General features: G+C 38.0%; 1 protein-coding gene across 1 annotated transcript in view; it reads right to left on the minus strand.

Moving 5' to 3' along the window:
* Positions 1-8897: 8897 nt before the first annotated feature.
* The window catches only part of HAPLN1 (hyaluronan and proteoglycan link protein 1), a 66198-nt gene continuing 60162 nt past the window's right edge, over positions 8898-14933 (minus strand). Inside the window, exon 5 of the mRNA XM_036410705.2 lies at positions 8898-12706. Coding sequence (XP_036266598.1) covers positions 12417-12706 — 290 coding nt within the window. The 3' untranslated portion in view covers positions 8898-12416. The remainder of the gene's footprint in view (positions 12707-14933) is intronic.

A 14933-nucleotide genomic window follows, 5' to 3' on the forward strand; every position in this document is an offset into this window, starting at 1 on the left:
GCAGAAAAAGCTGAGGCTTGGTGGCCTCACAGGGCATTTAACTTTTATACCACATTGACTCAGGCCCACCCAACTCCTTTGTGTCAATAGGGGAAACATGTAGAGACTTCCTGGTTCTTTTCATTTACACTTCTGTCCACATGACAATCCCCCATTGTCTTCCTCTAACCTACTGGGAAGCAGTAACCCTTCTCTGCAATGCATGCATCTGATTCAGTTTCCAGGTAGGCCAGTGTTGTTGAAGAGCTGAATATCTTATTTGCATAGGTGACTTGTGTCCAACAGGAGCACTTGGAGGGAAGAAGCCCTCAGTGTGTGACTGAATACATTTAGTATTTGGGAGGAAAGATGCAAACTGACACTTTATAATACTATTGTGTTGCATCATAAACCCCCATATGTTTGTTGTGTGTGAGATGGCAGAAAATACTTAGGGAATTGCTGAAATACACAACATTGCCTGACTAGGTCAACCAGGAGCCATTTCAGTCAAATCTGGAAGTTGGTTGCTTTTACTAGTAAAATTTGTTGGCTCTCACAAGTTCCATTAGGACAAGGCACATGCATTCCCACTCTCATTTATTTAGTAAACTGAGGAGCTCCAGTGGATGAGGAGATTCATCTTATAACTCAATTTCTTCTCATATTTACCAAGACTGCTTGTATTAAATCACCTAAAATACTTGAACAACATTGATAGCATTTTCCTATTACGTAGTTTGCCTTTTACTAAAAGCTAGACAAGGAGGAGAAACTCAATTATTTTAAGATAAAATGTTAGATTAGGTGGAACTCTGCATATTTGCCAGCCATCTGGTTCACAAACTCCCCCGGGATCCTGAACATATTGCAACTAAAAAGAATTTGAACTTGAATGACTTTTAAATTGGGACATAAAATGTAGCAACCCAGACAATGCACAGATACTTAACGAGGACTGATGAATAGATCTATTTTGAACCGTTTGCTCCATGAACTAAAAAGAATGCAAGCACTTGTTAGTAATTGAATTAAAAACTCTTTCCCTAAAATTATACCAAGCCTGTAAAGTCTGTTTTAAATTAATCCAAAAAGTCTTCTGCTCTGAGTGACCTTTCTCATTTGCCAGTTGGTAGGGAAACACATGATCAGTAGTTGAGTTCTTATATAAAGAAAACTGCTATAAATGAAAGTCAAGGTGTTTTTTAGGTAAGTTTGCAGACTAAAAAAATAATAAACGTCACTTTTATCTTAGAATTATTTTCATTTTTCACATTAGAGTCACCTCTTCAGCTATCCCCCCTCAATAAAGCTGCACCTTTATTGAGACCTACAATGAGCTAGGACTATGCAGGAAGTGGAGAACTGTAAACATACATTATTGGAGCTCAAGAAACTTTGTGTTCTATATTAGAGGTGCCACATATCAGAACACAGATGACCAAGTCTTAGGTCATTACACAGCTGACTTTCAGTTTATAATAATTTTTCTGGCAGACACTAATTTTATACCTTTTAAAAATTATTATTAATAACCCCATCCCTAAGGTTTGCTTCCCCATTAACTACACAAACTGCATTTACCTCACTCCACCACAGGTCTGCAGTCTACACCAATACAGGCCCAGTCAATAGGTGTTATTATTAATCCTCAACAGAGGCTATTTTCTCCATTGATTATTAGAGAGTGTGGAAGGGAGGAGCAAAAGGAGAAGAGAGAGAGAGAGAGAGAGAGAGAGAGAGAGAGAGAGAGAGAGAGAGAGATTGCTGTGAGAGAGCCACCACATAGATTGGTTGCCTCCTGTATGCACCCTGACCAGGGCTCACTGCAACCACAGTATGAGCCCTTGACCATAATCAAACCTGGGACCCTTCACTCCACAGGTCAATCCTCTATCCATTTAGCCAAGCTGACTAGGGCCCAGGACTATTATTTAAAGACTAGAGGCCTGATGCATGAAAATTGCACTGGATAGGGGTCCCTGAGCCCAGCCTGCTCCCTCTCACAGTCCAAGAGCCCTCAAGGGCAGGAAGCAACACAGAAATCAGGGGAAGGCGATACCCTTATCACTCCTTTGCTGCTGCCACTGCCAGCAGCACAAGCCTAGGCCAGCCCAGGTTAGTTGAGCTTTGGGTGACCCTGGGTGGCTGGGCAACTGACATCCAAGGCTTTCCTGTGCCTTGAGCTGGCTCTGGGCAGCTGGGGGGCTGAGGAGACTGGGGGGACTCTGGAAGCAGGTATGTGAAGTGGCCAGATCCACCTGGGGGCAAGCTAGGCCATGCTGTGCACCTGCTGCCCCAGCGGAGCTGAAGGAGCTAGGCACTACCATCTTGTGACTGTGGGCACTGCCATCTTTGAGGGTGTGACAGTCAATTAGCATATTCCCTTCTTATTGGCTGTGGATGCCACAGCATATTTCCTCTTTATTAGATAGGATATTGAAGCCTTTCATGGATGTGTACAATTTTGAGACTTTTGACTCAAATTTTGAACCCTAGAGAGAGGATCTTCAACTAATGGAAAAAAGCTTCACTTGCCACAGAAAGATTTGCTAAGCCAGGAAAAAAAAATATATCCAGCTCAAATATCACAGTCTTATATTTTATGAAACTTTAACTGTTCAGCCCATGCAGAAATTTTCCAAAGGAACATGTCTGACAAGTTTTAAATTGTGTTTGGTTTTACAACTCAATAAATGTTTTATAAAAATATTTATTTGTGAATAATTTTGGTAATTTTTTTTTTAAAAACATGACCAAGGACAGAATTATTGTGTCTATTAGAAATATGGACACAACTTTGATTGCTGGGTAAGAACTCTTTGCCTTAAATTGATCACCATAAGACTGAGGAATAACTTGCTCTGTTCAGAGCATGGAATATAGTAGACTAAAAGATAATCATTATAAATTTCCAAGCTCGAGCCTTGGATAAAATTATTTAATATATTGTGCTTGCAAAGGAAATCAATGATGATGATGATCATTTCTTTATTTATGGTATTTATTGATCAGAAACTAGTGCCAGGCACTTATACTTATTAATTCATTTAATCAACAAATAATCTTAACTGATGGAATAAATTATGTAATGAGTTTCTCTCCTAATCTCAGGCACTGATAGAGGGACTTCAGCAGATAAGATATCAGCATTGGGTAAATTCCTGAAGAAGGTGAGCCTTGTACCTGGTTTAGGGAGGAGCATTCCCACCTAGCTCTGGGGGACATTATGGCAGGTGCTTGGTTGTGGCCACCTTATAGAAGATATAACAAAGCCCCCCTGGGGAGCATTACATTTTCTTTCCTTTCCCTTCGACTCTGATTATCCACCATGTAATACAAAACTCAGGCATTTCTCAACTAAACTCACTATTAGAAGTGTGAGTAGTGTGTTTTATGTGGTTACAACAATTAGAAGGGACTAATTGGCAGCAAGTGGCCAGAAGAGGGAGGAATGTTAAGACGAGAGAATATAGTTCCATAAAAAATCATTTTATCCGAAATGCCCTTGGCATTTCTTGAGAAAAACTGGAAGTGATTCAGATCCTTACCAAGGGTATATAAGGTGGCTTTACATTGGCAGAACTGGAACGGAGTATGATGCAGTGGGGAGGAATTTATAGAATCAAACCTGAAATAGTTTTTTTCATTTTGGGGCGAAATGTTTAGCTTCTAATGAGAATCCTATATAATAAAAGTTTAATATGCAAATTGACCAAATGGCAGAACAACCAGTCACTATGACAGACACTGCCCACCAGGGTGCAGATGCTCAATGCAGGAGCTGCCCCCTAGTGGTCAGTGTGCTCCCATAGAGGGACCACCGCTCAGCCAGAAGCTGGGCTCACCACTGCAGGCAGGTGATAAGGAATGAGGGGTCCCAGACTGTGAAAGCCCAGACTGCGAGAGGAGTATTGGACTGCCATCTAGGACTGATCCCCGGGAGCAGGCCAGGCTGAGGGACCCCCACCAATGCACGAATCTCTAATGTGTTAATATTGTGACATATTAAACTGTTAAGTAATTTTTGTATAATATATCTTTGCATACCTTTGCTGTGGAAACTTGAGAAATAGAAAGAAAAAGGATAACTCCCATGAACATGTTAGTACATTGCCTTTCAGGATATAATAGGCATATTGATTGCTCACAGATAGTTGACAGCATAAAGGCAGTACACATTATTTGCTGGCATTTTTGATTATTTGCATAGAAGGAAATAACTTTAATAGCCTCAGATCAATGCTGTATGTTTATAAATTTAATTTTAAAGGCTTCTATATGTGAAAAGTCACTTAGTATTTACATTTCAAATGGGAGTAAATTTTAATTATGTTTTCAGTGTTTCACTTATCCTTGCATTATTTCCAACAATATTGGAAAGACTTTATTTATATTACATGTCACAATAGACTTGTGAAGCAAGGCTTAGTGAATAAGATGAGGCATTTCTGCAGCCCAACTGCCACAGAGATAGGTTTCCTCCATGGACTCTCTAGTATTAGGCACAGTGTCCAGGCAACTTTATGCTACACTGTTTGTGTATCTAAGTTTCCAAAGTCCATCCTGAGCTGTGCTCTCCCACCAATCCTCCATACCCCAATGCTGACCTTCCCACCTCTGATCCCTTAGTATGGAGCAAGTTCCCAATGAATTTGTCATATATCAGCAGTTTTCTGTATCTTTTTTATGTCAACTAACTGCTATATTGTAAGCACATTTTTCTGATTAATGCTTATTCTTTTTAATCCAGTTAGGTAATTAACTTTTTGCCTTTCCATTTGGAATTTAGAATTTTTCTTCCCAGTGGAGGGGATACAAAATAGAATTTTATCCTTTTTTTTTCAAAGATGTGCTCTGACAGGAGACCTCCATATCCTTAGCTGCCAGTCTTTCCTTCATGTCATCTAAAGCTAGGAAACAAAGGGGCAGGTCCTGTTCCCTCTGCCAATGCCAGGTCATTGGCCTCTGTGCCCCCTGAAGGAGCCTCAGAACTAAAGAAGCTGGAGGACAGTAAAGAACATTTCTAACTAGTTTATTATTGAATTGTATTGTTTGTGTTTTTCACTTGCATTAGGGGAAGTTGCTACACCAGACCTATAAGCCAATTAAGAAATTATTTATACTTTTATTATGACACTAGAGGCTCAGTGTATGAAATTCATGCATGGGTGTGTGTGTGTGTTCCTCAGCCCAGCCTGTACCCCTCCAATCTGGGACATCCCTCTCACAATCCAGGACTGCTGGCTTCCAACCATTCACCTATCTGCCTGCCTGATTGCCCCTAACCACTTCTGCGTACCAGCCTCTTCACCCCCTAAACACTCCCCTGCCAGCCTGATTGAAGCCTAACTGCTCCTCTGCTGGCCCAATTGATCCTAACTGCCCTCCCCTGCCAGCCTGATTGCCCCTAACTGTCCTCCCCTGCTGGCCTGATCGCCCACAATTGCCCTCCTCTGCCAGCCATCTTGTGGCAGCCATCTTTGACTACATGGAGGCAGCAATCTTGTGTGTTGGAGTGATTGTTAATTTGCATATTACCTCTTTATTATATAGGATAGTTTATACATTTTACATCTTTTATAGTCGATTAATCAAATAATTAATTTAGCAAATATTTAATTAAAATCTATATTCTTGATCTAATTTTTATTAAAAACTATGACTTATTCACATACTTCATAGAAAATATAATACTTTTAAATAAAATCAACATTTATTTTTTTCCCTTAGTATTTGGATTATGAATGATTTTCATTTTCTTTTTGTTTTTACCTGTATTTTCTAGTATTTTTATTATAAACATATATTACTATATAATAAGAAAATGTTATTAATTTTTAAACTACATCCATAGCACTATGGTAGCCTTTGAAGTGAGAGTAGAGAATTATTAAATTAATATTAGTAGTCTGTGTTTTTGTAAACTTATAATTTAGCTTAATAACCAAAAGTATATGCAAATGAAAAATTTAATTATATATTAAAGAAATACATAGTAACAAAATGAACAATAATGATATTTCAAGGTAGTATTTAATGATGAGTTATAATGAACTTCAAATAATCTCATTTAATTATGAGGAAAAAAAGGTATAATGCTGGTACTCTGATCCCTGTTTTTAGATGAGGAACCTGAGGCTTCTTTGTCTATTTGGCCTGTGAATCTACGTATTATATAACTATAATTTAATAAGAACTAATACTTACAGAATGTTTACTCTAGACCAGGAGCTGCTCCATCATTTCCTATGAGGTTAAATGTGGGGCACTGGTTAAGATGGTAACTTCTTCAACCATCTTGATTTGTATCTTTAGTTTGCTACTTACAAAAAGCGATGTGAACTTGAGGAAATCATTTAAACTCTCTTGGCCTTTGTTTCCTCATTGAAAAAATATAGATAATAAATAATATCTATATTACAGGGTTAAATGAATTAAATAAGTTATATATGTAAAATATTTAGCACAATATGGTATACTGTGTTAACTATTACCAAAATACTATATTAATTCATTCAAATTTTATAACTCAGTGAGGCAGGCATTAATCAGATATCACTATCTCTACAGTTGGGGAAACCAAGGTCAAGAAATATATGATTTCATCAAAGACAATACGTGGCAGAGCTGGATTTGAATCTCAGCACTCTGACTCTGTGCTCTTAACCACTGTATTAAATCCTGTCTTCAGATCATAAAACAGACAATATCTTTTATGTGGAAAAGTTAATTAGTGATAAGTAGTAGGGAATGTGTGTTTCTGTGTGTATGTACCATAAAATAAATATGCTTTTGGAAAGCAGATGTATTTATGTATTTCATGTGTATACTTAGAGTTTTAAAAAGTTGTCTTTAGCACCTGGTGAACTGATTTCATCAAACCATATATCCTTACTTAGGGCAAAGGTAGATTCTTTCTTCTCTCTTCTCCCTCTTCCCTCCCCTAACTCTCTTCTTCCCTGTCTCCTGCACCCACAATCCACTTTTCTATTTCACCAGCATTATGATGGCTTTTTTTTTTTCCTGAAGGCCCCATGTTTGTAATATTGAGCTCTCAGTGGGAATAGTCTCTTATTTCTAAGATATATCTGAAAACTTAAAAGACATTGACTTTAATGTGGAATTTGATTCTCCCCCCCAAATACTTTACACATTTATAGTTATAGCCCTCCGATAATAGTACATTAGATGAGAAAGAGTTTGATCAAGAATATGTATAAATAGTTTAGTCATCTTTGCAGAAGTGACAATAATTAGCCTTTTTATATATAGATTAGAGGCCCAATGCACAAAATTCATACAAGGGGCTCAGCCTTCACAGCCCTCACAGCCTCAGCCAGCCCTTGCAACCTCAGCTTTCTCTGGAAGGATGTCCAGTCTAATTAGCATATCACACTTTTATTATTAGAGATGAGTTTTAGAAGGCAGAGTTTACATTGATGAAAATCAATAGGAGAAACATAAAAACAAAACAAAGTATGTTTCAAACAGGATGAAGAATTGGTGAATGAGTCCTTCCTTAGAAAGAAAAATATGGGAATAAAATATTCTTAGAATTCTATCACCATCTTACATTTTTGGGCAAAGCCAATAGTTTCACTGTTAGGTAATGGAGAATCGGTGTTTTCTCTCCATCTGGAGAGGACTCCCCTAATAAACAGAGCTCGAGCTGCAGTCAGGTATCAACTGAATGAAAGAGCCACCTCTTAATAGCTGAGACAGGTGATGCTGAACAGCCCCAATGGTCAGAGATAAGCCAAGAAGGAAATTGGTTGATTTCAAGAAAGGCCTGGAGTCACCCTCCGGGCTGACCCAAGTTGTTTCAAGTGATGAGTGGCTATGAAGGTGACAAGATGTTATTGGCCTGAAGAAAATAAGTTTTGTTTGCTTCTCTAAGGACATAGAAAACGTGTGTAGTGAATTTCCTCCCTAAGACTGGGGACATAGACTGCTGTCAGTGTCCTGATATATCTATCACCAAAAGAGAAGCAAAGACTACAGAGGCATTTAAAATTATACCTCTAAACAATCCTAAGTGGGCAGTCCAAGAAATCAAGACAGGAAAGGGAATATGCTTTTCTTACACTTTCAGTGTTCATCCATGTCTCCCTCATGTTCTCCAATAATCTTTTGCTTTTATTCTTCTTCTTGCATATCTAACTCTCTTGGACAGGGTCCTTTTTACTCAAGAATAGTCTTAGTATTAAGCTTTGTCACTTGGCTGGGAACTAACAACACATCACATCTGAACAGTTTAACTTGTTTTTATCTAACGATGAAACTCAATAGGACTCTTCAGTATTAGTACCCCAGTGGGCTTTGTATATGACCAGGTTAATTTGCTGGCAAAGTAAAAATTATATACTTCATCTGTGTGGGAATTTAAACACTAAAAGAAGATGCTTTAATTTCATGTTATCCTTGAATTTTCTTCAAGGTTTTTCATTGTATTCCAAATTAGAATGAGAAAAAATTTAAGTGCACTTTTTAATATCAATGACTCAAAATGTTTGGGGTGTGTTTGTGTTCGAGTCATTGTACCAACAATAGACCCTTGCATCCAATAATCCATTTCTATGTACTAAGAAAATCCCAAAACAACGTTCCACTCTGAAAATTCAGGGAAGGGATGGAAATATTAAAAAATATGTCCTTAGGTTATTGGAGTGGAAAAATTTTACTATGTAAACAGAGATCTTTTATAATAATTCAGAACTAATAATTGAAGTAATGAATTATCTCAAGTATTTTAATCTAGTCACCAACACAACAGATTTCTGGAATTGCTAACCAATGAGCAAAATAAATTATATTTTGCATCATATAAAAAAAGAAAAAAGCTGTTAGATTTTGGGATAGTACTCTGCTGATTTAACAACACCATAGATATACTCTTTTATTTATTTATTGTTGTTCTTAACTTTGCAAAAACCCCAGGAAATGGAAATTGCTATGTGTTTACAATTTGAACTCAAATGTATTAGAAAAAAATTGGTAGATGTCTTTTTTAAAAATAATGTATTTATAGAATTTGACACAAAGAATAATAGCTAAGGTTATACAACTCAGAAGAATAAAAGATACTGCATTAACACAAAATTGTCTTTTAATGTTTGTTTACCAGTTCATTGTATCTTACAGAAAATGAAAACATTATTTTTGTAATACAGATTGGTTCTTTTTCTCCGATTTGTACTCAGTAGGTATTAAATGCCTTTAAATACTGATTTTCTTTAATCAGGTGCCTTACTGACTTTTTATATATTTTATTTCTCCTGTTGTACATCATTGCTACTCTGGCAGTAGTGAGCTGTGATAGTTAGCTTCTCAACAAAATTGTCAGTTATCCATTGATCATTCTTGATGCTGAGAACTAATAGGAATTCTCTTTTAATCTTCCCCTACTAGTGTTCAGCTACTCCATGAGACCACCATATTATCTGGAGCACTGAATCCAGAAACCCAGTATGGCTGCCAGCAACCAAATTGGAATCTCCTTTGAGTCTACTTTTAATTGCCAAAACAATAAGCGACTATATTATTGCTTAAAATAAAACTTTAACAGGTACCGGCCCCCTTCCTATGCGAAAAAGTTTAAATTTACAAATATCATATTTGACTAAAAATTACTGTGCTAAAATATGGCAGCAGTCATTAAAAGGTGGCTTCCAGTGTTAATGTGATTAACTTGCTTCCATTCCAATTGTCTTTATATGAATCCTTTCTTATTGTTTGGTTTTCAAATGTAGGTCTCCCAGTGAAACTTGCAGATCAACTTTGTTGCTTATATGGGCTACAAGTGTGAATTATGGACAAAATGATCAAAACAAGATTTCCTAACCCTGAATCCCATCTTATTTCTCTGACACCAAAGTCTGAGGAGCAATTTCTGAATTAGCCAATGTGGTACTGACTTTCTGTTCAGAAAGGTATTAAGAAAACCTTTCTTTTTTCAATATTCTCAGTGATATATTTTGGGGAATGAAGTAGGAAAATAGACATTTGGTGGAAACATGGAAAATGATAACATTAAAAACAAAACAAAACCAAAAACTATTCAAGTAGAAGTTCAAAAGGGTAAGGAGATCCTCATCCTTTAGGGGAAATCAGAAGATAAAAATTCTGCCCAGCAGTATTTATTTTTTAAATATTTTTTTTACAAGCTTAGAAAAATGGTGTGCCATCAGTTTAGATTTTAATCAGCTAAATGTCAGTCCAGAGTTTTTGATCAGCACCAGTTCCTATACTAGTAAGTATTCAAAAGTTAAGAAATGGTAACTATTATGCTTAACATTATAAAGGTAAAGCTTTGCAGCAATCAACTGAACATTATATATCTTCAATATAAATTTGTTCCTAATTGCATTGCCAATAAAAATCTTATAATAGGGTAATAATCATTCAAGTATGGGCTTCCACCAATGAGCTCCCCACCATAGTTGAGGTGATAGGATCACTCTTTTAGAGATAGTCCCATCTTTAAATAATATATTCATCTTATTCTAGGCCATTCAAATATTTTTAATTTAAAAGTTCAAGTTCTATTTGTATCAGCGATGTTTGAGTTAAACCTCACAATCTCTTTGGATTTATATTTGTAATTTTTGCACAATTTGCATATCCAACCTAATGTAAAAATGTGCATGCATACATTGTCATCTTTTAATATTAAAGCATCTGAAAATATCCAGCTCTGCTTTTGATAAAAGAAGCAATCTACTTTTATTTACAACATTTTCTCTAGATAATGTAAGTATAGTTATGGTTTTATTGACTTCCAACTGTTCTGTATCTTCCACACATGTGACTCTACATTTAGAGAGTAAATTTATTAGAATTATTACAGAGCTTTATATGCAACCACAATCAATTCAGGAAATAGATTTATTTACTCATGTTCAAGGGAAGAAAAAACTACATAAAAAACATTCATGAAAGCACACCAGCTATGTCGTACTTGGATTATGATACTAAATCCCATTTATTAGAACTCATTGTGAAACAATGGGAAACCATAAAATGTAATTTGAATACAAATATTGGTCCCTGTGGGGTCTCAACAGTCATAAAAAATATAGGAAAACAGAGCTTTATTTAAGATTGGAGCTGCTAAGCAAAAGTTGTTTTTCTGAAGCTGGTCTTACCTTTTCCCTTACAGCCCTGATGATTTTAGTGTAAACTCTGTGATGACAGCTTCAGTGTTTCATTTACACCCAATGATGACCAGCCAGGAAAGTGATATCACGGACCACATTTTCTTATGGAGGAAGGTTTAGAACTACTTGGTTGATTTTCCCCTCCCAACCACAGGCACCAGTTGGGCTTTCTAATGTATATACAAATTAAAAAAAAAAAAAGTGAGAATTTTGAAAGATGTGTCCTTATTTCTTGGTTAGGAAAGTGTGCAGTTATTCATTCCTTTTATGATTTAAATGTTTTAATGTAATGTAAATAAGAAGGAAATATTAAATAGTTTAAAGTTATTTTTATAGGACAATAATATTTCATAGGCTAACATAAAATCAAGCTGCTAAATTTTACAATTTTTCTGTCCAGCAGTTTATCTATATAACTGCCCTGAGTAGATGCTAAATGCTGCTTAGCCAACGACCCTTAGAATTTAAATATAACTCAGTAAAGCTACTCAAAAGATAACACAATTCCTCTTAGGCATGTGTAATTTTAATTAGAAGAAGGTAGAGTCTCTCATTGGTTAAATATTATCTGCTTATTTAAATTTCATACTTCATATAAATGGGGTCATTAAGGAATTTTAACTGTGCTTTTTTTTACAATGCATTGAAGTCCATATGAATGCTGCTTCTTATTTTGGTCAAAAAAGGCAGGATGTTGGAAGAGTAAAACATTCTATCATAGACTTGCAATAGGAACTTGTAGAAAAGTGTAGGTTATCCCCTTGTGAGACTGAGTTTTGTGAGACCTCTCAGAACCTCCGTTTATGTAAAGAAGCCTTATGTCAAATCTGCTGCTCTAGCTTGCTTCTTGTGCATCTCAAAAATCAGACGAATGTGTAAAATTTGTGCTTGTGAAAGCTGCTGCTCTGGGGAACTTTCCTTTCCTTAACCTAATCCTAGTAATCCTCAAATGATTGCATGCCCCGCTCAGGAAAGGATGCTTCCTTAGGAGATGAGATAGCCTAAAGCGTTTGGCTCAAAAGCCTCCTGATGTAGGGACTTTCCTTAAAGTTATATTAATTTATAATATAGAGTGAATGATAGCTTTACAAAAAAACAAATGAGTGAATCGATCTTTATGAAAATGACTCTTTACAGTAAGTAAAAAAAAAAAGGGGGGGGGGTTATCACAGTTTTGGTAACTTGCATGAGTTCATACGGAAAACAAAACAAAACAACAAAACACCTTTCACATGTTCTTGATGACGTGAAGCCCGGCGTGCGGCGGGCGGGGCGCGCTCAGTTGTAGGCTCGGAAGCAGTAGACGCCGTAGAGCTTGTGCTTCTTGTCGGGGAAGCCCGCGAAGCGCACGGCGGCCTCGGTGGGGCTGCAGCGCCGCCGCGGCCGGGAGATGGGGTAGCGGACGCTGCCGTCCTCCAGCCAGCCCGCGTCGCAGCGGTCGTAGCCCAGCAGCTTCCAGGCCGCGAACATCTGGCCCACTTTGGCGATCCGAGCACCGTCGTGGAGACAAGCTTGCACCGCTTCGTCGTAGGTCAGCTTGGTGGGGTGGATCAGGTAGTAAAAGCGGCCTGCGGGGAGGAGGGGAGCGGAGAGGTCAACATGTTTACTATGTGGCCCCCTACAGAAAGTTGTTGGATCCCTGATTCCTTGCAATTCCCCCATCCCCCCATCCCCCCAAAGCACATCACCACGGGACGTAGATACCAATGAAGGGGTCCGAGTTTACTTCACGGGTGTGTGGCCTGTGCAGTGGCTTACTGCCTTGCTGTCACCATCTTAAAATGTGCAATGATTTTTGGTCAAGGAACCGACATTTTCAACCCCACATGATGTGGCTGTGTCTAGAACATGTGTCAAACACAAGGCCCGCGGGCCAAATCCGTCCCGCCAGGCCTTGCAATGTGGCCCGCACCGCGCTGTCATCACTGCACTCCGCTGCGTTTCCATCACAATGACAGTGTATGACTGTTCAGCAAACCATTCGGCCTGCGATTTAGGCTGGATTTTAGATTTTGGCCCCTTCTCTGATTGAGTTCGACACCCCTAGTCTAGAGGGAGCAAGGTGAGGCTGGGGGTGATGTTGACTATGAGGAGAGCCCCAGGCAGGGGGAGCGGGAGATGGAGCGATGCCTGTGCAGGTTTGGGGACCTAGGATCCTCGGTCAAAGGCGCCCCTGATTCGCTCTCCACTAAATTAGCTGATTTTCTTTGCCCCTTAATCCATGCTCAGACATGCCCTTTGATAGCTGTAAGAAAAGCAAAGGGAAACGGCAGATGCAGTTTCTGTTCGCTAATTAGTGACTAAAAGGCCCCTCTGTGGCGCTAGGGAAGACAGAAGTCCATGCTAAAAGCAAGGGCTATTGAAATTCTGGCTGTGGTGGGACGAGCCCCAGCACAAGTTTCTGGAGAGGCAACATTTGAATGTGAAAGGATAAAAAAAACATGCCTGACATAAAAGTCTATTTTAAAAAAATCAAAGCCCTCAAGTCCTTTTCATTTCAGGTATCAATAAGGCATTCTTCTTCAAAGGGTACAGTATGAAAATGCAAAAAAAAAAAAAAAAAATAGACAGGAAGTCACTTGCCATGAATAATACTGGCTCAGAATGTGGATCTAGTCTGTTCACTCCCTAGCAGAGGATGACTTATATTTTTCAACTTCATTCTGTAGAAGCCTGATACCTAAGTGTTGTTTTTTTTTTTTTGTGTGTGTGTGTGTGTGTGTGTGTGTGTTGTTGTTTTTTTTATTTCACAAGAAAGAGTAAGTCTCACCCAGTTATCGAATAGTGTTAGTTACTGAGATTCCTTCAATATGTATACAATACATAACATATGACGTCAACTGACTGAAGTGACATATGCCAATTGAAGATTTTCTCAGACTTCATTTCAATTAGAATTTTATCATTCTCTTATCTGAGTATATATACATTGTAATGTAATATCTTCCTACCCCTGATTAAATATAGATTATTGACGTGTAAATGAATGCTTACCAATTCTTTCTAGACTAAGACTATGTGGTTCTGAGAAAGTGGAGGCCACTGGAACATTAGCTACTAGCGTTAGTTCTATCATCTACACCAGAGGCCGACAAACTACAACAGGAGTCAAATGAGGTTTCATTAGAACATAACCACACCCCTCCATTTAATAGTGCCTATGGCTGCTTTTGAGTTACTACACATAAAGCTACATTGATTGAGTAGTTGAAAAAGAGGCCAGAAGGCCCACAAAGCAAAAACAAACAAATAAACAAACAAACAAATAAATAAATTACTATTTGGCCCCATACAGAAAGTTTGTTGATCCCTGATTCCTTGCAATTTTTTTCAAAGCACGTCAACGCGGAACATATATACCAATAAAGGGGTCAGAGCTTACTTCATGGGTGTGTGGCCTGTGCAGTGGCACATGCTCTCATGATTGGCTTACTGCCTTGCTGTCACCATCTTAAAATTCTCACTAATTTTTGATCAAGGAACCAACATTTTCACCCCCACATGATGTGGCTGTGTCTAGCTGGAGCAATGTAAGGCTGGGAGTGATGCTGAATACGAGGAATCAGTCATCAAGATGGAGGCAACCTGGATTTCTTCTCTTCTGCTTTCTCCGGCAATGTCATTTCTACTTATTCCTTTTGCAAAGTTCTCTTCATCCTGAGCTTTGTTGATCATTTAATGAATATAGTGACATTGTAATTTAGTGAAGGAGAACATGACACAGAAGCCACCCCTACTTCCACTTGGAATGTCATGCCTATGGAGGGCACATGGTAAAGGCAGCATCCTTGCAAT

Source organism: Pipistrellus kuhlii, unplaced genomic scaffold (genome assembly GCF_014108245.1).
Source record: "Pipistrellus kuhlii isolate mPipKuh1 unplaced genomic scaffold, mPipKuh1.p scaffold_m20_p_4, whole genome shotgun sequence".
Lineage (NCBI taxonomy): Eukaryota > Metazoa > Chordata > Mammalia > Chiroptera > Vespertilionidae > Pipistrellus > Pipistrellus kuhlii.